General features: G+C 35.6%; 1 protein-coding gene across 2 annotated transcripts in view; it reads right to left on the reverse strand.

Annotated features, from left to right (window-relative positions):
* Positions 1-251: 251 nt before the first annotated feature.
* LOC129282730 (rho GTPase-activating protein 8-like) overlaps positions 252-26,276 on the reverse strand; it is a 32,887-nt gene continuing 6,862 nt past the window's right edge. The window contains exons 2-12 of one of the 2 annotated variants that reach the window (XR_010296631.1): positions 24,665-24,814; positions 23,499-23,586; positions 22,111-22,242; positions 15,970-16,155; positions 14,550-14,681; positions 13,992-14,068; positions 12,805-12,882; positions 11,774-11,902; positions 9,984-10,093; positions 6,293-7,843; positions 252-711 (exon numbers count right to left, since the gene is read on the reverse strand). Coding sequence is in view for 1 of the 2 variants with exons in the window: in XM_064114015.1 (XP_063970085.1) it covers positions 7,583-7,843; positions 9,984-10,093; positions 11,774-11,902; positions 12,805-12,882; positions 13,992-14,068; positions 14,550-14,681; positions 15,970-16,155; positions 22,111-22,242; positions 23,499-23,586; positions 24,665-24,814 (1,343 nt within the window). In the remaining variant the exon portion in view is untranslated. Of the gene's footprint in view, positions 712-4,035; positions 7,844-9,983; positions 10,094-11,773; positions 11,903-12,804; positions 12,883-13,991; positions 14,069-14,549; positions 14,682-15,969; positions 16,156-22,110; positions 22,243-23,498; positions 23,587-24,664; positions 24,815-26,276 lie in introns of those variants that run through there. The other variant, XM_064114015.1, reaches the window with a different exon arrangement.

A 26,276-nucleotide genomic window follows, 5' to 3' on the forward strand; every position in this document is an offset into this window, starting at 1 on the left:
CTGCAGACTAACATTCACCGACATCATCATCATGATCATTATTGCCATCATCATCAGAATCATCACTACTATCTATCATCACCATGATCATCAAAAAGATGAAAAGAAAAAAGGGAAGAGGAATGATACGAACAAACAAAATACAACATGAAATCTTTCTAATTCACAAATTTCTCAATCAAATCAGATATTTGTGACTACCTGTATAACACAACTTTTTATAAAAAAATAAAGGCTTGATGGCATCCATGTTCTCTTTCTACTTAATTCTTTCATTTTAATATTCATCATAAAGCCTATTATACCACAGCTCCATCTGTGGTAAACAATAATTATACACTTCTATTACCATTGTTTCAATACATAACTGATTATGATTATATTATAGTACTGCTAACCAATAATATATTTTCAATATTGCTTCATATAATTTTGAAATGGATATTCATTGGTCACACTGTGTTCACTTCTTCACTGGAAGGAATTCACAGGTATATCAAGGAAAAGTATCATTGTGAAAACTGAATATTAATTACATGTAGATGGGGAGCAAAGTGCATCTTGATTTTTCCTAACCTAACATAAAGAGAACTCAGTGTCTAAGACTTAAGAGAAACCATAAATACAGAACTTGTATTTTTCAATATTTCACTTTACTTTTAAAGCTAAACGGGAGCCAGTGAAGTCTGAAAACTTAAAGGTCAAGTCCACCTCAGAAAATTGTTGATTTAAATCAATAGAGAAAAGTCAGACAAGCATAATGCTGAAATTTCATCAAAATCGGATGTAAAATAAGAAAGTTATGACATTTTAAAGTTACGCTTATTTTTCACAAAATAGTTATATGCACAATTTAGTCACATGCAAATGAGAGAATCGATGATGTCCCTCACTCACTATTTCTTTTGTTTTTTATTGTTTGAATCATACAATATTTCAATTTTTAAAGATTTGACAATAAAGACCAACTTGACTGAAACATAAAATGTTAAACAATGGTAATTCCACATGTTCAGGGCGAAATAAAACTTTGTTTCACAGGACAACGAAGAGAAAATTAGAATATTTCATATTTCATGTAATGAAATACAAAATAAATAGTGAGTGTGTGATGTCATCAGTTCCCTCATTTGCATACCGACCAGGATGTGAATATAACTATTTTGTGAAATTAAGAGAAACTTTAAAATGTCATAACTTTCTTATTTTCCATCCGATTTTGATGAAATTTTCAGTGTTGTGCTTGTTGGATTTTTCTCTTTTTATTCAAATCCACTTTCGGTTGGGGTGGACTTGTCCTTTAACGGTGATTGTCATCGACTAATTTTCTCTCAGCCAATCACATGCAAGCATATTCAGTAGCTTATAACATCTGTCAGTGAGAATCGCTGTTTCGTGACACACTCCTGATTGCCACGTGCAATGCCACGAGCAAAATGGCATTCAAGAGTGCATAAATCAAGTGTTCATGGACTTAATATTACTGTATGTAGTAATTAACAGCTTGTCAAAGAAAGAGCATAAATATAGAAATAATGCACTTTTATGAGCATGTTATGGCGATGCAGCATGTCGAGAGTATTTGCAAAATTTGAAAGCAAAAGGCACTTGCGCTGAGTGCCTATGCATGTTTATTGGGAATACCCAAGATGCCTGCATCATCACTACCATCACAAATTTAAACATGTGCATTATTTGTTTTATAAAATAGGTCAGCAGTTTGAATTCATAGTGGAAAGGTTGTTTGAATCCCTCCGAAGTTTGAACATAACACCACTGAAGAGTACTAAACTAACAGCAGAATGTCATAGTAACACCATTAAGTGTTATAACTGATACCATCAATTATACATTGGTGTAAAATGCTTGGAATGCTTCTCTATGTAAACCTGTGGAAAGGATTAACACGTTTCTGCAGTGAGTATAAGAATAATGTCAGGAGATGATAAACATCTATCTATCTATCAAGTCTTTACTCTATAATTATGCATTAGAATGGAATCTTAACAACCTAAGACATAACAAGCCCACTCTACGCTCTATATATAATAGGCAAACTTTACTTTTCAAAAGTTATAATGCACCAATATGGTGGTGAATGAAACCAAGGGAAACACTACATAAATTCATACAAATATTTTTCTGATTAATGTCATTACAAAAACATAGGAATTTTACAAATTCAAAAACTTATATCTTTATACCACAATATCAACAAATAAAGTCCACTTTATCTACATAAGTACAATAAATAATCTTCTGCATATAATATATAATACGAATAATCATTTTCAATATTATATTTCTGCAACAAATAATACATCTATGAACTTTGTGATGGGTTATAATAAAATTTTCCTGCTTATACACAGTGTATAAATATTCTCTACCATAATATAAGGGGATCTATTTTCAACAAGGGGGCCTGTTTCCACAAAGGACTTACAACTGTTGTAACTTTGCCATTAATGGTAACTAACATAGTAACATGGCCGAGACAATCACAATCAAGATTTCGTAATTACCATTATAATGGCATAGTTACCATAACTGCAACTTTTGCAAGTCTTTATGAACAGGTGCCAGGAATAGTCAAATTCTAATCCGAAATCCATAGCACACTACATCAATGAATGAATACAGTAAATGAAAACCACCGTAAATACAAATGAAATGGTGTGAAATTGAAGTTCTTTTTGGCCAAGTAGGCCTAAAATTCTGGGCCGTTTCTTCTGGCCCTGTTTCATAAAGATTTACGATCATGGCATGTTCTTCAATTACGATGTGGGTTCGATTCCAAGTCATGGCGTGTTTCCTTCAGCAAGAAATGTATCCACATTGTGTTGCACTCAACCCAGGTGAGATGAATGGGTACCTGGAAGGAAATTATTCCTTGAAATGCAGTGCACGTGCTCTGTAAAAGCCAGGGTAATTATGCTGCATTACTGTAGAACACTAATACCCCTTTCATAAACCCAATAAAACCTATCCTCCAATTAGCCGCCTAAGAGTAATGCGGATAATTCAATAAAAATTGCGTTCACAAACTCCGAAAATTATCCGCATTACTTTTACGAGCGCCCGTCCTGAAAAAGGCGGATAATCGTCATGACAACTGGACACGCCCCCTCCGATGCGGTTGTGTTGGAAAAGGGTGACCTTGTGACCGCACCATGGCAATTATCCGCATTATTTGGAAATACGTTCATAAACTCAAAATCTTGTCCCGATGCCGCTATTATGCGGATAATAGCAGCATCAGAATAATGCGGATAACTCTTGTCCTCCTCTGATTTTACGACCAAATTATGCTGCTATTAGCCGCATAATCGGGTTTTATTGGGTTTATGAAAGGGGTATTAGAGACTTATAATAAAGTAAGTGTTCAGCAATATATGAGCAAGTTCAATGACTATTATTATCCTTGATTGTAATGGCTGCTGAACCCTGTTACCATGGTACTTACAATTATGGCAAAGTTACAATAATTGTAATTCCTCAATGAGACAGGCCCGCTCTAGTTTCGCAACATCTACGGACTTTTAAAGTCTGTGCTAAATTATGAGAAACCAAAACAGTTTTGATATTGTTTTCTCTGTGTCTAATGTTTACTGGATTCTTTTCAGCTTTCACTCCAACACATCTGTTTATGGTAACTCCCTTAGTAACTCGGCAGGACAGTGTTTTGCTGGTAAACGCCAAGGTGGTATATAACCAATTACCTAGGAAACATTTTACGTCTTGGTTAATCAGTCATAGATGCCGACCTTAAAGACGACAGATATTACTCTCCGGTCTTTTTATCAAAGTGGAGACAATGGCAAAGTGCGGATTCAAACTCACAACCTTATGATTAGGAGTCCAATGCTCTAACCACTGGACCACACGACCCGTCATGGTTTGAGCATGAAATTATTTGATGATATGAACACCAAGGATTAGAGTGTATTAGAGTGGATTAGAGTAAACCACAAATTGAGACCTGTTAAATAAATTCAAACCAGAGTTCAGAATAACGATGATAGAGTTTAAATTGTATTACCGAAATCACTTTACTGAGACTCCGGCTAAGATAACAAATCACCAAATGAATACTTACAAATAATCAAACGAAATGGCAGTCTAATGTAGAAATGAATATTGTGTGCTAAATGATTCTGGTAATAATGATGAGGATAATATTCCTCTTCTATACACTATGGCCCATATTCTGAAGTCAGGTTTAACTGAGATCATGGTCTAACGCTTTGCTAAATTTATGGAAGGCCAAACACATCAAAATTTTCATTACATTGCATGTTTCTTATGCTTACTGTGCTCTTTCCTAACTCGTGGAATTGTGAAGAAAGTTATCTTTCCGAAACAGTTACAAATGATTTGAGCGAAAAATGAGCTGATACATTTATATTATATTGTTAGAGATTTACGCAACTATTGGCTGTCCATAGTTAAACCGCAACTTTAAACCAGAGTTTAAATTAAACCCGACTTCAGAGTACGGGCCTGTATGTTCAACTTTGTCACATTGTAATGAGGTCTCTAAGCATCGAAGAGAATGAGTAAATAATCAGTAATTAGGAAAATACTGCCTTTAGATGGGTACTTTCTCCAAGGTAGAATAATAACACATAGTTTATTCATGTTGGTGATTTTTAGCACTCTTTTTGGCATTCCTCACTTTCCAGCCGTTCACAATGTTTGGCTTCTATAAAGGCAGTTAGATAGTCGGGTTGGCGTTTCATAAAGCCGTCAGTAAAATAAATGACTGGAACATGTTCTTAGGTGCTAAGTCAGTGACACGTCATTAGCCATGTTCCACATGAAACGGTCACCAGTTGTTTGTAACTTAAGAACGGGTTTGTGAAACACCCACCCGTACAGGATTTGAAATTAAAATCACAAATTCAGCTGCTAATTCATCGTAATCAAAGTTTTTGGAGGCATACAGTTACGGCCAGAGTTTAATGTGCCTAGTGGTCGGTCAAGATACCTAAGATTTCTTTTTAAATGTACAACCACGGGCCTACCACTGAAAATTCTCCCGGCAGGATTGGTCTCCATGTGTTGCATGTTGCTATGTTAGGCAACTAACCATGGAAATAAACTTTGAACTTTGACATGATGCTTGATGCTCTCATGCACTGCGTATAATGAAATGTCACCATTTTAAGATAGTTTAAAGAATTGAATTTCATCTGAGAAGTTCATTGGCATGTAACATAAAAGTTAGCATTTGACCGTGGAGCTGATGTCTACCACTGATTATTTTGTATGATTGATTGTAAAATATAAGCCTTACGATCAATCGCTAAGCTTTATGTTACAGGCCCCGGGCATTGTTTGACGAAATCAGTAGACTAGCTTAGCAGGGCTAATATAGGAGCACCTTGAGCCCCTAAAAAGGTGGATACGTGCACTACATAAATCCTATATCATTATTAGAGGACAAGTCCACCCCAACACAAAGTTGATATGAATAAAAAGAGAAAATTCCAACAAGCATAACACTGAAAATTTCATCAAAATTGGATGTAAAATATGAAAGTTATGACATTTCAAAGTTTCGCTTAATTTCACAAAACAGTTATATGCACATCCTGGTCAGTATGCAAATGAGGAGACTGATGACGTCATATACTCACTATTTCTTTTGTATATTATTATATGAAATATTCTAATTTTCTCCTCATTGTCAAGTGAAACAACGATTAATTCCTCCTGAACATGTGGAATTAGCATTGTTTAATACTATATGGTTCAGTCAAGTTGGTCCTTATAGTCAAATCTGTAAAAAATGAAATATTGCATAATTCAAACAATAAAAAACAAAAGAAATGGTGACATCATCGACTCTCTCATTTGCATGTCACTGAGTTGTGCATATCACTGTTTTGTGAATAATATGTGAAACTTTAAAATGCCATAACTTTCTTATTTTACATCCGATTTTAATGAAATTTTCAGCATTATGCTAGCTTAATTTTTCTCTATTTATTCAAATCAACATTTTTCTGGGGTGGACTTGACCTTTAATATTACATACTTCGAAAAAAGTTGTGGATACTTCTTGTAGCTTTTTTTTCCAACACACTATTTCATTCCTTGAAATCATAACAGTACAGTGTATATGCAGTTACTATTCAACCTATGGTGAAACTAAAGGGGAGTCCAAAAATTAATTTTCACAAAATAATTGTGTAGTTCTATGTACAGGATTAACGATTGTGCTATGACTCCAAATAGGATTACATCTCGATAGTATTCTTCCAATTATTGCTAAAGCTCAAGTCACCCAACACCAGTTACTATACATCCCACAACAACAACAATGGCAAGTAATTATTAAATGATCTCTAACATCGATATTGTACATGTACATATCATTATATGTTTACAAAACAAAAAGCTCTTCTTTGGGATCAAAAGTACATGTAAACAATGCAACAACAATAAAATGAATTAAGAGATCTGGGACCATCTAGACCAAGATTAGTGATGATCATGCGGTTGATTTGTAAATATTAATTGAACACAATGATCACAGGAATCAATTACAAAAATTAGTCATACAATCGAATGCTAAGTTTTGTTAAAGGGTCCTAAAGTTCTAATTATTAGCATTCATCTCGAAATAATGGCAATATTTTTAAATTATTTTTCTGCTATTTCTACGATAAACTTTTTGTCAGGGTGAACTTCCCCTTTAAATTGGTTACCATGAAAGGATGTGATGGTGATCTCTAATGCATAAGATGAATGGAATGAAACAAGGAATGTACTCTCATGGATAAACAAATAAACAAAGTAAATAAACACAGTTCCAAGAGAAAAATTTAAGTAGAATACATGAGTATTTAGCTCCATCAAAGACTTCCACACAGGTGTACTCCAATTTTGAATTGTGAGACAGGCTGAATAAAAGAATTTCTGCCCAAAAACTGTGCCACAAAGCAGGGGCGTTTCAACAGCAATCAAGTGCGACGAAAAGAGTACACACGAGATGCAATCAGCTACCTAAAATGGAACTAAGGTCAAATAACTACAAATAAAAAAACTCATCTTGGCTTTGCCTACAATTAAATAATATTCAATAAAAAATCTAATTTTTACACCTTGTACAAATGTTACAGTAGGGCAATTCTATAAAATAATAAAATATTATTTAACATCTGACCCTGATTTTCCTCTATTCTTACTTCACTCAATGAACCACTAATGCCATGATAGCTTGAAAGCATTATAAACAGAGGTACATCATTTTGATTTTCACTGCTATGTCAGGATACCTGCTGCAAAGGTAGAGCCCACAAATAGGGGTTCCATACCTACCAACCCTCACATCCAAGGAATAGGAACAAATCACAAAGAAGTTTCCAGAAATGGGAACACACAGGTGAAAATGGGAATGTTCCTTTCCCCAAATAAGGAATTTTCCTATTTCATAGAAACACTTGGAAGGTATGAGGATCATACATTTTAATACGTTATAGAACTACCCAGTAGGTCTATATTTCTATAAATAAATATATATCATCTTGGACAGTATATACTATAAATCTAAGGTCAGGATACATCGAGGGAGTCATTCCTCTGCTGTCTTGTCTTCTTTCGACGCAAGTTCTTTCTCGTTCGCTCCGTCCCCATCCGTCCTATCTGACATGGCCGCCTCGGCATTGCTTGGAAAGATGTGTTCATAGTTGAAGAGTACCGTAGCAATGAAGGAGTTGATCTGTGCCATGGCAGAGAGGGAAGCGGAGGCGTCTTTCGACCACACCAAGTTGGGTCCAAACACAATTGCAAGGTTGGAGTCGGACATTTGGTTTTCACTGCTATGGCAGGATACCTGTGGCAAAGTTTGTTTAGGTCAACAAAAGATTGGAATAAGCATACATGTATAAAACCTCTGAGCACATTATTAAAAAGGCAATTCATTTTAGAGGTATGACATGACAAAATTGCCTATGGTAAATAAGGTAAGCTTTATGTGTATGCTTTTTAATATTTTTTTTGTAGTTTAGTTGTTTTCATTCAAATTCTTTACTACTTTGTGGATTTTGTTGATTTTGAAATTTTCTTGCAACCTAATAAATTGATTGCAAGATGTTTTTTCAGTAATGAATGGTAATCAGGGAGTAGCCTAGATAGGTCTATTTGGCCATTGCTACTCCCTCACATCCATTCATTACCCTATGTAATTTGTTATTTTTGTTATTTTGTTATTTTACAATATTCATTACTCCATTACTATGGAATCACTTTGATTGATCTGATTTGATGTCGATGCATTTTGTCTTGTATGTTTTTTTTAGAGATGTGCAATAAATGAATTTGAATTTGAACATCATCCTTACTTCCCAGGGCCATGGCAAAGAAGTATTGCAATGTAGCTATAATCATGGTTAGTTATGGTAAGACTAAAGTTTAACTTAAAGGAAAATGAAACCCTTCGAACAAGATAGCTTGTGCAAAAACAGAAAAATAAAAGAAACAGATAAACAAAAGTTTGAGAAAAATTGAATGTTATGAGTTATGAGCATTTGAAGTTTAGATCATTATTACAATGTTGATCCTTCCATTGGCAATGCAACAAATATGTGTGATGTCACATGTGAACAACTTTCCCATTACTATTCTATATATTTCACTTAAAATGTCTCTTTTATCACATCTATCAGAAGATCATGTATTCTTTCTTTAGGAGGGCATGTAATACATATTTTCAAAGAATACATTATGGATAAAAAGTTTGTATTACCCTAAGAAAGAGCAAAAATAGACATTTTCGGGGTATTTTATAGTCCATCAAAGGGAAAGTTGTTCACATGTGACATCACAAATATTTGTCGCATTGCCAATGGGAGGATCTCCATAGCATTAGTGATCGCAATATTCAAATGGTCATAACTTTCTCATTATTTGTCCGATATACATGTATCTCAATCTTGCTTTGATCTTATTCTTTGATTTGTCTGTTTTCACAAAAGCCAACTTGTTCCAAAGGTTTTATTCCCCTTTAATCAGAGAGAAATTACAAGATTAACCCTAAAATAGACTGGGCTATTTCAACGCCTAAGAAGACCGAATCTGAAGCTGAATCAGCCCCCCTTATGATCATGACGAAAATTGGCACGCGCGTTACCCATGGCATAATCTGCTCTGCGAAAAATCTCATTGCTAATTAATTATGCTAATTTATGTGTAAAATCAAAAGTTTGTTTTAATTAACTAAATAATGCCCCTAAATTGCAAATTTTTGGTTTACACTCTTTATAGGAATCTGATCAAATGAACTTTAAAAAAATGTCAACATCACATTTATTTTCTTATGTATTTTAATGTTTTCTAAATTTCTTTACATATTTCTTTGTTTTTAGACTTTTCGATTTTTGAATTTCAAAGGAAATTGTTGGGGACTTTGTTTTGACCATAAAGATAAAATTAATTGATTTTAATCAGTAAAAGGACAAATAATGATACATTTATGAAGTTTGGTTAAAAACGCTATTTGCATATGATTTGTACACAAATTCATGTTTTTGAGCAATTTTGGGTCTGCATGCACTTACGAAATGTTGTATAATTTCGGAACCGCGTACCCGAGGGTCGTAATTTTGGTCTCAAAAGTTGTGCGAGACTTGAGTCAAGGGTCTTATTAGGGTTAAAGAAGGGCAAGCATAAGAAATTTAAACTCTCCTCTGAGTAGATTGGTAAGGTGTGTTACTGGGTACCAGCAGGAAGTAAGCCCTTAAAAAGCTGTGAGCACCGAAATCGGTTGGAGAGCTTTGCCAGGGTAGTATAGGAGTGCCTTGAACACCTTACAAGGTAGACATGTGTGTTATACAAATACCCTATATCATCATTATTATTATCAAATTAGTTTACCCCTACAACAAGAGCTAAATGAGTTACCTCATTATCTAACTAGTTCATAAATGAGTGTGATTAAGTTTAAACCTGCAATAAAGTATGCTACATTAGTTCACCTCTCTGAGTAGTTTCACAACGTAGGTAAAGATAAGTCTGTTTTGCTCCGGAAGTCTCTCATGGATTAGCGTCTTACATTCTTCTGCTCTGTCTGTGTTGTCTTGCAAATCTGAAGAAATCATGAATAAAAAAAGGATGACAAAAAGGCTATAAAAAAACAAAGTTTGGGTGCTGTAACCCAACCAATGCCTAAAAACCCTGCTGACTGTTAAAAGGAACAAGTCCACCCCAGCAAAAAGTGGATTTGAATAAAAGAGAAAAATCCAACTAGTATAACACTGAAAATTTCAACAAAATCGGATGTAAGATAAGAAAGTTATGACATTTTGAAGTTTTGGCTACTTTCACAAAATAGTTATAAGCACATACCATTCGGTATGCAAATGAGGGAACTGATGACATCACTCACTCACTATTTCTTTTGTATTTTTTTGTATGAAATATACTAATTTTCTCCTCTCTGCCCTGTGAAACAAAGTTTTATTTTGCCCGGAATTTCCATTGTTTAATATTTCATGGTTCAGTCAAGTTGGTCTTTATTGTCAAATCTGTAAATATTGAAATATTGTATAATTCAAACAATAGAAAACGAAAGAAATATTGAGTGAGGGACATCATCGATTCTCTCATTTGCATGTGACTAAATTGTGCATATAACTATTTTGTGAAAAATAAGCGAAACTTTAAAATGTCATAACTTTCTTATTTTCTATCCAATTTTGATGAAATTTTCAGCATTATGCTTGTCTGATTTTTCTCTATTGATTCAAATCAACATTTTTATGAGGTGGACTTGCCCTTTAATGTGGTCATTTGAATTTCAACCGGCCCTAGTTTCCATAACTATCTTACCTTTTTTTCATAAAATTGAAGCTGGTAAATGGTACTAGAATATCGTACATATTTTGAAGGCTGCTTGTGCATAAGCAACACTCAATCTCCATGGAACAATAGATCTTGGAGCTCTTTCATATAACTGAAAACATAGACTGACCAACCCTAACTGTTGTCCTACGTTTCGGCAAACAACAATTTGTTTTAGGCCTTAACTTTGTCTTAATATTCAGAAAAAATTGCTCCACTGGTGTTAAAGCTAAACTAATGTAATTGCAGCAAAAAATGATTTGCGATACTCTTAAAATCAAGTTTAATTTTCACTGTATCTTCTTTAAATGAAGCTGTTCGCAACTTATGCATGATTTTAAGCACAATAGGTCTCGATAACACAAAGATTAGCGATCAATCGATAAATGGACTGACCAATCAAGATCAATGTTAAACGCGCATTTAGTTCAAAACACAGACCAGGAACCAATCAGAAGTGTTCTGTCATATTTGCTATTTATCGCTAAGCTTTGTGATACGGGACACAGATGAGTGTTTACTGGGGATCCTTTCTTAGGTACTAAATCAACGCCTATGGAAATCTAGTGCGTATCACTTACTGCAAGAAATAATCACCAGTCTTTCATAACTCCCTCATAAATTACTAAAACAGCTTTATTACACGCCCAACTGGTGGGTGCTTCATAAAGGTGTTTGTAAGTTACAAGGGACCTTACGAATGACTGGTGATTATTTCTTGCAGTTAATGATAAACACAAAAGTTTCATTAATGTTGATTAAGCATCTAAGAAAGGAGCCATTTGTAAAGTTGCTCGTATCTTACAAATAGCTTTATGAAACATCTACCTGGTAGATGGTAAATAATATACCGCAAATTTTAATTTGCCTTAATTCAACTCCCTAGAAAGGGCCACCTATAGATTACATACTTGATGAAACTTACTATGAATTTTGAGGATATCATCGTAAAGGTCAAAGGTCATGATTGGTTCAGGAAGCTCTCTAAAGAATGCTTTCAGGAGAAGGGCTGGAACGTGGACATCTCCTACATCAGTAAAGTTGACTGGGTCACCTTCATTGGAGAAAACAGAAATGACATGTCAATTGAAAATACAGGTAAAAACGTATATATGTTGGCCTTCCATAAGTCAAATATTTACCCAAATCAAAACATTTTTTCAGACTGGGGAAGGGGGGGGGGTTAAAAAAAAGAGTTAAGTGTGACTAATGGGGCATTGCAAGAAACTTGCAATCAATTGCAAGTCTATTTTCTGACCCTAAATAAAAAATATGTCTGCAATTAATTGCAAATTTGTGATTGATTCCTGATCTTCTCCATGAAACAAGGAGTGTAATCTGATTTGCTATAGTTCATAGTGATCAATCAATTGTAAAATTGCAACAGCATTTTTGCAATTGATCGCAAATATTTTCTTGCAACACCCCCTAACAAATGCACTTAGTTTCCCAGTTGCGTGCGGTATACATGTAGAACGCATCACCGCACTGGTCATATCGTGCTAAAATAATCAATAAGATTGCGCATTACATATCAAGTGCACTTTGACATCTAAGCATGACTGTATGTCACACTTAACTATTTGTGAAACACCATCCAAGTGGGTGTTTCATAAAGCTTATTTATAAGTTACGAATGATTTATAAAGAAAGTTATGAACTTTGAAAAGTTATAAAAAGTTATCATCATTAAACCTATGAGGATTTCAAATTAAAAATAGAAATTAATATTCAGAAATACATGTATATTGATACTTCAGCATTTATCCATTATTACGACCTATCATTCAGTAAAATGACAGAAAGAAAACTCAAACTAGAACCACATTGTAATAACTTAGTTTGTGATGATCCAAATTTATGGTCGAAAATTTGAATGAACTCCAACGACAGGACTCTACTCCTATGTTTTCTTTCTGTCATTTTAAACGTTTAATTGTATGCTTTCTAGCTTACCTCTATTGTACATTTCTTGCACTCTCTTGACAGTTATTGCATTAGGGCATCGTCTGAACAGTCCTTCTGTTCTTAAACCTGATACAAAAATATTCATTATTATTTGATTGGCGTTAGCTGTGCCTAGGAGGTGAAAAGCCAACTGAATCACAATGACCCACAGGTCTCTGTATTAAACTGTTTGGGGGAGTGCAGGTGGACCACTACATCAGGGTTTCCCCCTACTCTTATAAGAATAGTGCAGAGGATTTCATGTAAATCATATCATCTTGCATTAAAACTGTAGCAGTACTAAAAAAAAAAACCAAGTCATAATAATTTTCAGCAACATTTTTTACCTTGAGCGATTCCATATTTTTTTATTTAACTTTTTTAAAATAAATCCGACCCCCATTTTTTTTGTATTCTCACTTCACCGTAAGAACTGCTTGAGCCTTGATAATTTGAGAAGATTCTTGAATTTAATAGACAAAATTGACAATCATTTCAGGAAAGAACCACCAAATAGGGGGTTGGAGGTACAGACTTTATGGAATTGTCTTTTTGTTTTAAATACAAGACTTGGTTTCAGACTTGATTTAGAAAAAGAAGTTGATGGTATTCAAATGAGATTAACAACAAATTCTGAATGACCCCTGTGTATATTCTTTTTGTAAACAGAAATAAATTTGATTCAGTATGGTTTATTGCAAACAAAAAATCAACACAAGATACACAACCAAAGGCTGAAATACACAGGTTTACAAAAAGAATATCCAGGGGTCATTCATACTTTCATATGCAAAAGTAACAAAATGACATAACCAGTACAGATTCATGTTATACTTGAAATAGATAAATGAATTAATTTCCAGACATGCTGTTTACTAGCGGCCAGGAGGTAAGAGAGAAATTCCCCGCATATTTCTTTGCGAAATTTAGACCGCTTTTGGTGAATTCTTTCCATGTGGTTTTCATTTTTGAAGTATCACAGACACATTACAGTATACTAGCACTGTGCGCAATGTCAACCCCAAAGTTAGAAATTTGGCCCAGGTCTGCTGCAGCCGATAGATGGCGCATCATATCATGAATCCATCGAATTTCACAATATTCTAAGACCATAAACATCATCAACATTTTTTACTAAATCAACGACAACAAAAAAGATTCATTTCCACAGCCTTGACGGTTCAAGAAACACTTACCGTTTCTCTTTAGGTATTCAACTGTTTCTCTGACAACTTTGGGTATAGGCTCTTGATCTCCTCCGTTCTCTCTCAGACTGTAGAATGGAAAGAAAACAAGAGAGAGTTTTATAAATGGTTTTCCTTTCAGTTCTTAAGGAGAGAGAATAGAAAGAATAAAGGAGGAAAGGAAAAGGTGGTGGAGAAAATGAAGGGAAAGGGAAGAGAGTAAAAGAAATAATATAAGAGAAAAAAAAGGATACTAGAAAGAGGAAGAAGTGGGAGGAGGATAAGGAAAGTGAGAAGAGGTAGTTAAGGAGAGGAAAGAGAAGGACAAGAAATAAAGAAGCTGAAGAAGTGGACAAAGAAGGATCAAGAGCAAGAGGAGGAGAAAGAGGAAGAGGAAGAAGAAGAGGAAGAAGGAGAAGAATAATGAGGGGGAGGAGAAGGAGAAGTTGCTCAAAGCATGTTTTGGGATTACTTGAGTTTGACTTCAAGAAAAAGAAGAAAAAGAAAGAGGAGGAGAACAAGAAGGAGAAAGAGGAGAAGAGAGAGGACAAATAGAATAACGGTACTTACTACTGCAACGAAACTCCAAACTGCTGAGTTGGCAGTGTCTGTTTAGTCTGTACTTGACCATCTGTGTTGGTTGCATATTTTGGGGTATTGGTGTGTTTAGCTTGATAGTGTGCTTGTAACTGATCATCATGACTGGAAAAAAAAACGATAATAAAAACAAAAATTATATATAAATTATTTCTGAACATCCAAATCTCACTTATCATAAATCCATTACCTCTCATATAGGTTTTCATTCATGAGCATACAAATTTTTACAATCAAATTCCCATCAATATGAAAAGGTGAATTTTAGCATCTTTTCTGGTAGATTCAAAGCTTATACCCTCAATAACAATACCTGAAAATCAAAACATAAAAAATTAAGAACCTTGTGTAGCTTACAAAATATGAAAATTCCATGGGGGAGAGGTTTTCCTTTCATCCCATACGGTCCAAAAGTAAACAAAATAGCAAAATGGTTATGCTTTTTGTCGTTCAAATATGCCCGTATTCTGAACTCAGGTTTAAATTAAACCCTGGTTTAAAGTTGTGGTTTAACTATGGAGAGCCAATTGGCACACAAATCCCAAACAGTACACCTTCAATTTATTAACTCATATGACACCCAAATCATTCATAATTGTCTGGGAATGATAGCTGAAGTATTTTTCTTTATTATGAAAGCAAAAGCAAAAGTAAACATAAGAAATATACAACATAAACAGATTTTTAAAATGTTTTTGCTTCCCATAATTTTAGCACAGAGTTAGACCATGGTCTAAATTAAACCTGACTTCAGAATACGGGCCATAGTGTTTAAATATTTTTAATCGACCATCATCAGGCGCGTATCCAGCATCAGATCCTACAAAGCATTTCATGGGCCCAATTGTCTGGGGACAATAGTGACTCTATTATGCTTGTGCATGGGCCCATACAATTCTTTGTCATAGTTGATGCTGGATACGCTAGTGATCATAAAGGTAAATTCCAGTTCTGGTAACGATCTCAAAATGACTTTTTACATAATCTAATATAATGACCACCCAAGTGTCTGTTTGTATGAATAAAAAATATGTGCCAAAGGATTCTGGAAGAAATTGTGTAATTGCTGAGAAATAAGCAAATAAGCGCGGATTCGGTCACTTCCGTCGGGTCTTTATTCCAGCAATAATAATACACTGTCCCACGTGTGCCTATCTGTGTTGGCGATCTTCAGTGTGATCGTATTTCAGCTTAGATTTTATGATTTCACAAAGTTCAGTTTATGTAACTGTACCAGATCTAGATCCACGATGATATAGTAATACTTAACCTTGGTTTTACAGACTTTCTCACGAAATCAGTATTTTACTGCAACTACTGTTATTTAGCTTTAAGGACATGATCTGCTGCTATTCAAAATGGTGTTGAACATACTGATGTTTATAACATTTACCTCTTGATAACTGCAGGAATCTCAACTTTCTTCATATCCACCGTTTCCCCGAGCTCCGACAGGAAGTGGATGTACGTCACCTTGCGACTGAATTTCACACTTACGATGTGACGGAAAATACCCCAGATCATCTTGACGATCTGAGATGGATGCACAATGTACAATGCCTTCAAGTTCTTCTTATACCTAAAACATAAACAAAAGAAATGAAAGTCAACGAGGTCAATTCTAGTGTTAGATCAAAATAAAATTATCTGCATATACATATGTGCATTAATATTTTGGATAAATACCCCTACCTGTACAAGAACTCTTCGACAGCATGGAATGGGGACAAAAGGTCAGGATATATTTTTGTCTATAGCTTTAATGGATATCCAATCACTAAATTTGCCAAGTGTTCAAAGGGTCCTTTTTAAAGGTAAAAAATCTTAACCTAGAGAGGGTGCTAGATATCCAACAATTCAAATTTTCACAAAGAATTAAATTGATAACAAAAATTCAATTATAAAAGATAGCCAGATACAGAGTATAATTAACATTATTTACCCTTTAGTCCTTTACCAAGGCTTAGCACAGTCTTCAGCTGTACACACATGTGCTTTGCATTTATAATTGTTTTGATCTTGCTACTTTAACCCTATATAGGCCGGGGGGGGGGGGCCTCGGAGGCCCCCCCCCCTCAACGAATCGCGCAATATTTTCGCCATGCGAAAAAATTTTACCGCGCCGCTCGCTGACTTTTAACTTTCAAGTCTTGCGCAACTTTTGAGACCAATTTTGCATCAACCGGGTACGTGGTTCCGAAATTACGCAACATTATGTAAGTGCATGTCAGACCAAAAATTGCTCAAAAACATGGTTTTGTGTACAAAGTCAATGCAAATTGTGTTTTCAACCAAAATTCATAAATATATGATTATTTTTAGTTTTGCTGGTCTAAATGTATTTATTTTATGCTTTTTATGATCTCAGAAGAGTCCCCAACAAATTTCATTGAAAAAACAATAAAAAACAAAAGGTAAAAAAAACAAAAAAATACATAAGAAATTGCAAAAAACAATATAATACATAAGAAAATGATTTGATATCGCAATTTTTTTCATGTACACTTGCTAATAACACCACAAAGAGTTTCTATACCAAAAAGTAGAACATTTGGAGCTTTATTTAGGGAGTTAGAGGAAAAAGTATGATTTTGCATACTAATTACGCATTAATTAGCATACCGGGTAATCACTTAATTCTCACTACCCCAAATAGGAACAAAAATCTCATAATGCGCGAGACGAGATAATTTTCACTCCGTCGGGTCGGCATCACCACTTCCGGTTCAGGGTCATGCTCGCGCGAGGTTCGCGATACTGAGTTTTCCACCACGCTGAAATCGATGCCAATCAGCGTAATATGTGCCGATTATAGTACTTTTTATTCAATTTGGTCAGTTTTGATTCCATTTGAATTATAAATAAAATAAAAAATATATTTCACGTGAAAATAATTTTTATTCATGTTTTTATTTGGTTATAGAAAAATTAAACAAAAAATGAATATCTTAAAATTTTGCATTTAGCGACCGGCCTGACATCACGATCGTATTCGACTAGACGCTAAATATATACAGCATTCATTCCGTTCAATTTTTCGTAGACCACAAAATGGAAAAAAAATCAGTTTCGGAACTTAAAAAAATCTTAACTGACAGGTGAGGAATACCGTGCAATGGAAAGCGTCGGGTAGAATTAGTGCATGACTTAGCAGAAAAGGCCGTTAAACTGTATCGTGAAAGAGAGGGTTGTGATCACGAACTTTCCGAGCGAAAGCGACGTTGTGTTGTTGTGCATGACGGCACTGTTGATCTGAATGGCAAAACAGTGCATTGGACTTCCGAACAGGAAGTTGTTATACCGAAAAGCTATCCCATAATGCAATGCGCGTTACAGTAATTTTCCTGGATCTCGGCGAAATCGCTATTTGGGGTAGCGAGAATTGCGATTCGCATGAAATAAATTACTATACAATTTTGTAGATTATGTCCTAGGCAACCCACGTGCCAATTTTCGGCGCGATCGCGCGGTGGACGGACGAGATCTCAAGGGGGGGCCTGGGAGGCCCCCCCCCTCGGCCATATGAACTCCCAAAATACCCCGGCCTAGATAGGGTTAATGACATAACAATTTTAGTATTGAAACTTTTTAGTATTGAAACCCTCTCGGAATTATTGCTCAAAGCATGTTAGGGATTACTTGAGTTTGGCTTCACACACAATAAGTTGCACACTCTATTTTAATTTTTTATGAGCTTTTCAGTAAATTTCACTTCAGGCCAACTCACATTATTAATGACAGTCACAAAAAGTCACACCCCCCCCCCAAAGGAATTGAACATGTTTTTTTTTATGAAGATGTACAGCAATTAGCCATAAAGATTTTACTGCCACCGAAGCAAAGCAAACATGAGGAATAATCAGCACAAGAAGTATTCCAAATCAAACCTTAAAGAAAGTAATCTAAGGTTCTTCAAGTCCTTTACTTCTCTTCTGCTATAAATCAATGGTTTGGTTTGGTTTTATTTACTGTATAATAATCACAACAAACTACACCATACAAAACATTAAGAATAAATCTATAAACTCTTTTATCATCACGTTTACAGTCATTTTACAGACTTCACCTAACAAAAGCTTAATCTCCTCTGTTCACGCTTTTCTATTCCCACAAAATCTCTCATTTTCATTTCTCATTCAATATCTTGATCGACCATTTCAACAGTCATCTTCAAGAGAAATCACAGGATGAAGCCCTGTAATTCAGGGACTATCTTTAGCAGTTCTCACTGTGAATTTGGTACTTAATTGACAGAAATAGGACTGAAATGAGCAAAAATCTTTACACATCAATTTTCAAGTGATTGTACAAATTATACCGCTTCTGGAAATGTTGTTTCTGGTGACACCTCTCGTGAGTGTCTACATGTACATGTACCTGTCTGCATGTCTTTTGTCTCTGCGTGTGAAAGTGTGTGGTACAAAATGCATGTACATGTACTGTACAGCTTTAGAGTAAAATATAAAAACCTTTAAAATGATACCAAACATGATAAATGGGCAATGCCAATTTTTTTTATATATCAAAGAGTGCTGAAAAGTAGCTAAAAGCATAGTAATGGCACCCTTGATATCGCAAGCTCATGAAACTAACCATGTTTTTTTTAATTGCATGGTTGTTACTGAAGAAAAAATATGATGTATAGAAAATCCATAAAAAGTAAAAAAACATACATGTTAAAAGAAAAATATATATTTCAAAATAACTTTTGACAAATTTAACTAAATGAGAATTCCAATCACTATGGATACCTGATAACTGAACTTTAAAAATGTATTATGATTTTTAATAAATGTCATTCCAGGCATTTATTAGTAAAGAAAAAAAAACATGATTATTTTATGATATAAGAAAACTTGAGATGAGCTATGGTATGTCAGGAAGAAAGAGGGTGGGGGGGGGGTTACTTTTTGTATACCCTGACAACTGCCCCTCCCCCACAAAATCATTGGTGATGGAAAATCTAGAATATTCAAAATCACATGCATGTACTTCAAATTAACAAGAATGCATGTTGCTAAAAACTCATTCATCAAGTACAAATTATATTATCCCAATGTAAAGTATTAAAAAACAATTTTGAAATTATGATCACTAAGATGAATTTCAAAAGAAATATTTGGAATGTGTCAAGAATAATGAATATGGAAGATGAAATCTCATGTACACTGTACATGTAGTATTCCATGGAATGACTGAAAATTGTTTGGTTTGGATTTAAGCCTGCTTTAGCTTTGATTTTTAAAGTCAATATTCAAACCACTCACAAAGCTGATGACTTGTTTTTTCTTCATTTTTTTTTTGTGGGGGGGGGGGCTTTAATACTCATGTAGTGCTTCATTCAATACAGACAATGCCCATTTTATCCATGACAAGCCCATACACAGCAGAGCTACGTGTAAAAGCCATGTAAAAGCAAGCACTGTATACTGATCCCCCTCCCCCCTGCCCAAAGTTATGTTTACTGTAAGTAAATAAAGATGTAAATTATCCCATTTAAAAAGAAATTAAGATTATAATTTCTGCAAGGTTATGAGAATAATCCATACTGTTTTATTTACCAATGTGCCAAAACATAATAATGGATTTTATACATGTATCTAAGAATCAAATCAGCGTGCTTGAACAGGATAACCCATGAAAGCTTTAATCGTGGGGGGGTGGGGGGTTCTCGACATGTAAAAAGAATAAAAATAAAAACACAATAATAATGAGTTTAAATTGTATGTATTCTAACATGACTAAACATTAAAAACACCCATCACTACTACCCCCAAACAAAGTAAACACCTACATGTAGTCAAGAGCTGTAAAGTTCCAGATCCAGGATTGAAGGGGGGGTGTCAGATTCACCCCCCCCCCATCGTTTGTCACTCAAGGCATGTTAAGTTTGTAGGAATATTCTTCAAAACCCTACCCCCCCCCCCAAGTTCTTATATCAAAGGGAGGGGGGCCGTCACAGGTGTGGCACTTCTGATTATATGTACATGTACCAAGCCTCTTCCAGGAAAAAGTGGGGGACACGTTGCCCCCTGGATCCGTTTTTGATCTTAATAAACATTCAGATTATAATCAAAATCAAACAAAGTATTAAAGATAGTCCAAGAACTTCCCCCACACTGCATTTAGTAGATTCCCCCAGAAAAAATGAGACAAAATAAATTAATTAATTTTACCTTGCATCGTCCAAGCTGGTAGAGATACAAAATATTTTTAATGACAAATAGAATTCTAGGGAAGGCTTTATTTGAATATTTGCTGTATTGGAAAGCTTGGGAGACAGGTATATGTAGCTTAACAAAAATCTCCAAGCTCCAAGCTCGTGGGATTTCACATTGAATTTCCTGGTGAATGGTTTTATAATACCACTAAAATATGCTAAGTGCTACATGTATACACCTAGTAAAGATGGCATCAAAAGTCACTCTGACTTTTATCCTACTGTGTACTTTACTGTTTGATAACAAGCTGTAATAATGCAGATTCTTTCCTTATCAAATCCATTTTAATGGGAAACACTATTAGAATTCATTAATATTCTCATTTAATTCTGCTTTCATTCAGGAATGCAGAAAAAATAGGCTGTTGAATATTCAGTTCAGAAAAAAATTTGTTACTATTTATCAGTATAATGCAAGTTCACATTTCCCTAGTACTTTCCCCCTTTATACTCACTCTTTGGCAAAACGTGAACATGCAAAGTACTTTTCTTATGCAGAATTGCAGATATAACAAATTAGTATTTAATAAATTCAGGTGACCTAATAAAATATGCATATTTCATGTTGTCGAACTGATCTCCTATAAATTCATTTGTACTTTGCATCCGATCCTTATATATTGCAATAAGCCAATATGAAACTTCAAGTCAATATTCAATCCCATTAAGAAGTTTGTAATTGTGCCCATAGTTGCAATGTGAAAGTGCAAAATTGTTATTTTATTTCTGATCTTGAATAAATTAACAAACAAATAAACAAGACGGAAAAAAAAAACACCCACCAGAAAATGTATATTAACAATTTCAATTGGGAAACACCAAACCTATTAATAAGCAATCTGAAAACGATCACAAAGCAATATCATCATATCAAAAGTTGGATAGCTGGTTACAAGAGCAAAGAATTTTGAGAATGCCACTCTACAAGCTAGATGAACATGCAGAATAAGGTTGATCACCTGACGCTTGCAGAGTATTAGGTTTTCCAAGCAGGTTTTTTACCTGCATACTGCACATGAGTTACAAGAAAATAGAGCGTTCCTAGAAGCTTATACGTTGGAGGACAATTTAAGAAACCTGTGTATCAACTCATAATAAATCATTGTCTTTTATATGGTCTGACACAAGGTTTCCCATCGTTATCTACTCCACATGACGTCATCGGAAAAAACTCTAAAGGGCAAACAATAACGTTTAAAAAATTGTGATTTCACTTACTTTCTCTCCAAATCTGAATCAATAATTGGTTATTTTGAAACTACTCTAAAAGGGGCAAACAAATCTGAATCGCTATTTGTTGGTTATTCCACTTACTTTCTCTCCAAATTTTTATATGCCTCCACTAGGAACTTCCAGGAGGGTCTGTTCTGTCTTGTCAAGCCATACTGGAAGATCACTAAACTGTAGTCATTCTCTACGTACTTGTTTAAGGTATCTTTCATGTAGCTGTTGTAAAAAGAAAATATAGAGGATCTAAAGGTATAGATTACATGATTTAAGCAAACATGCAAGTAAGCAAGCAAGCAAATTGTATGCCACACCCTCCACTCTTGCTGGAATCCGTATGGCTACATCAACAGTACCCCAGGGGGGGGGGCACTCACAAATATTGGTGGTACGGGGACATGCCGCTTTGATGACCCCCTTTTTCAGCCCTCATTTTCAGTTCTCTAAATACTCCGAATGACAAAATTTCAGTTCAAAAGCCGCCTAGCCACGCTCGCAAGACCCCCGTTACAAGACATCTCAGTTTCCCAGCCCTGCCAAAATTGTCAAGCGCGAGCACTGCATGCGAGAGATGCACGTACCACTTCGCAACCCCCAACACTGCCGCTCCATGCATGGCTAACGCATGCAAAGCACTATGGTGCAACGTACCTACACTGCCGCGATCACGTTCCGTAGACCGTTTTTCACACCGCACGGTATATATTTAGTTCCCAAGACCCAGTACTTTACCCTTTTACCGTAAGTAACGGTCTATTAACCGCACCTTTTTCTCGGCGGGATAGAAGCAAAGTCGGGGGTGCGGAAAACGGAAAGACAAGACAAGACATTATTTGATAAGATGTACTGGTACCGTATCGTAGTTTGCAATGTACAAGAACGGCAGTGCTGTGTGTGTGTACACTGTGACTGTGTAAGTGGCCAATATTGTCGGGACCTTTCTTTCTTGCAAACATTTGTAGATGAATTGATCAAGAACAGCAGATTTCCGCATACCGGTAATCTCTTTGGATACTTTGAAATCTTTAACTTAGTTTTTGTTTCTTCGTACCTCAAATATAATGTGAGAAGGATTTTTTTTTTTTAGTCCAAAGTTGGGGGTGCGGTTAATCCACGGGTGCGGTTCCTTAGACCCCCATCCATCCCCATAAAAAAATAATTTGAGTGCCCCCCCCTTCCGGGCAGTGCCCTAGAGAATGTTTGATCAGCATCTGTCTTCTGACACGTTGTCGGATTACAAATGTTGAAACATTTTCACGATCAGCACAGGGGAAGAGTAAGCCCTATAAATAAAGATTACATGATAAATCAGAAACATCAGAAAACTTAAAGTGTCTCCTTTCTTGCTTTGCTCATAACATAGAGACCATCAAAAAACAGCAATAACAATGATTCGACGCAATGAAATCACTGAAAGCATCCAAGATGTTCTGATGACAAAGTACATAATGCTCCCTATTTGTATGTATACTCACCCTAGCAATCTCATCTGGTTGTACGACTTACTGGGAGGAAATCTGCTGCAGTAGACGAAGATCAACTTTCTTCCTGCTTTGTCGTCTCCTATTTTACAAGAAGGAAGAACAAAAACAAAATAAAATTTATTATCATTATTAGGTCCTTTATTATTGACATTAATCCTAACACTGGTCTGCACCTGCTTTGGAGGAGAAACAAACCACATTACTACTCCAATGAATGCATTTCTCTCTAATTTTGTGTACAGATTCTAAAACTATTAAAGGTCAAAGGTGAAAATTTCATCAAATTCGGAGGTAAAATAAGAAAGTTATGACATTTTAAAGTTTCGCTTATTTTTCACAAGACAGTGATATGCACTACTATATGAACTATTTCCGGTTATTCTTTTTATTTTAGGGGTTTATCATTTTATTGGTGCTTATATTGCTGTGCAGGCATATTCTCTTATCAGGCTCAAACATGTAACTTATTGTAAGCATTCATTTAATGTTCAAGCATTCAAGCTAATCCTTCCTACAGAACCCATTCACCACACTGGAGTGGAGAGCACTTGGTACTGTAGATAGTAGAATGTAGATTAGACCCTCAAACCTTGTGGTTCAAAGTCTGAAGACTTATCCACTCAGCCAAAACACATCTTGGGTAAATGGACTATATTTAAAGCATTTGAAGCCCCCCCCCCCCCACTCCCTAGTCAGGCCAAAAACTCTTTTTTTTGTGGGGGGGGGGGGCTACTGTTCGCTTAACTTTCTAACCAAATATGCAACATTGGATAAGCCCTAAAATTGTAATGAATGCAGACTTTCCAGGGCTCCTTTTTAGTTTCCAGAAGGTGTTTCACAAAGATTTAAGTATGACTTGAGTCGCACTTAAATGTCTAGTTGCGCACGGTATAGTAAAAGGCATGACAGCATTGGTCAGATCATGCAAAGAGGACGCGCACTACTGCGTATTGATAAAAAAGATTGCGCATTGCATATCTGTAGGCGTCAGCATTTAAGTGCGACTCTAAGTCATACTTATATCTCTGTGAAACACCCCCAGGGCTCTTTTGGGGCAAAATCACCCAGAGCCGGTGTAATTTTTCCCCTCCCCAAATGATAAATTATGATTGGTAGACTGCAACCAAACCTCACTACACATAAATTAAACCACCTACCTCCAACTTGAATGATATTATGTTTGGCTATGTCTTCATAGTTGTCAGGTTCCATTGCCTGATCTGCTGTGGCCTCTGTCACCCCTCTCTGCTCCTCAGGCTGATCAACCCCCATGGTTGCAATGGAATCATCCGATGGAGACTGAAGCTCTACATGGAGAATAGTCAAACAAATACAAATTTGCAAGGCATTATGGAAACAACTAAGGGTGAAAACGATATAATTTGGGAACTGCTGGCAAGGCATGAAAGGGGGATGTACATGTAAGGGCAACACATACCAATGTTGGCAGTATACTTCAGTGCCCCCCTCCCCGATTTATAGCATTATGGAAACATAGGCTGCTTTTAGGTTTGTTTTTACAAAATTTGGGCGACAATAGTTGGCCTCTGAAAACTGTTGTCTTATCCTGCTGGACCCACGCCTGGTCCAGCTATTGCAATTAATTAGTTCCAAGTGCTTTCCATCTGGGCTTTGTAACTACATGCAAACAGGTCATCGGGTCAATTTTGTGACGACAAGAGGCAGCATTCACGTTATGAGCGAACATAAATATTGGAGAGCTGAGCCTGAGTCAGGCAAAACAATATTTCATTTTCAGAATACAGATTACAGGGTAGGAGGGGGGGGGGGCTACTTTTTATAACCTACTGCCAACATGTAAATCTGCAAAATTGGATAAGCTTTAAAATTGCAGTTATTGGGTATTTTCCAGGGCTTTTTGTAAAAATTTTCAAGGACCAGGACTTTTTGTAAAATTTTTCAAGGACCAGGGCTCTTTTGAACATTTCAGGGGGCAAAATCACCCCGAGCCCCTGTCTACTTTTTTCCCCGGGACCAAGTACACTATTGTGTTGCATGCATCAGAAGAGGCGTACGACCAATATGGGGGACTCTTTTCAACATCAACCAAAAAATTACTTTTTTTCTTTCCAGGGCTCTTTTTGGAGAAACTTAAAAATTTTCCAGGGCTACATGTACTTTTTCATTTTCCAGGGCTCTTTTTCCACTTTCCAGGGCTACAATTTCTGGAGCTATTTCGCGGCTTTTTTGCGTTTGTGTGTGTGTGTGTGTGTGTGCCACATTGAAGGGATGCTGCAACCAAAAAATTACTTTTTTTCTTTCCAGGGCTCTTTTTGGAGAAACTTAAAAATTTTCCAGGGCTACTTTTTCATTTTCCAGGGCTCTTTTTCCACTTTCCAGGGCTACAATTTCTACTTTCCAGGGCTACAATTTCTGGAGCTATTTCGCGGCTTTTTTGCGTTTGTGTGTGTGTGTGTGTGTATATATATACACGGTAGCTAGCATATACCAGGGAAGTATAACACTTCCCTGGTTTGACCTTCGCATTGTTTCTTCGAAGTGATTGTTTATGATTTTAGTGTTGTGATGATAGATGGATTTTGATGCTTGAACGATATCTGAGTTGATTCATGGACCTAATACAGACCTATTCAGATTAATTCATGGAGGTATAGAACCTCCATGAATTAATCCAAGTTTGAATGTTTGATACTTGGTTGACGTGAGCTTTGCGTGTTTACTATTTAGTGTTATAGCCCATTTGTCAAATTAATCTAGAAAGATCTGTATTCGTGTCTAAAGACAATG

Source organism: Lytechinus pictus, chromosome 19, assembly GCF_037042905.1.
Source record: "Lytechinus pictus isolate F3 Inbred chromosome 19, Lp3.0, whole genome shotgun sequence".
Classification (NCBI taxonomy): Eukaryota; Metazoa; Echinodermata; class Echinoidea; order Temnopleuroida; family Toxopneustidae; genus Lytechinus; species Lytechinus pictus.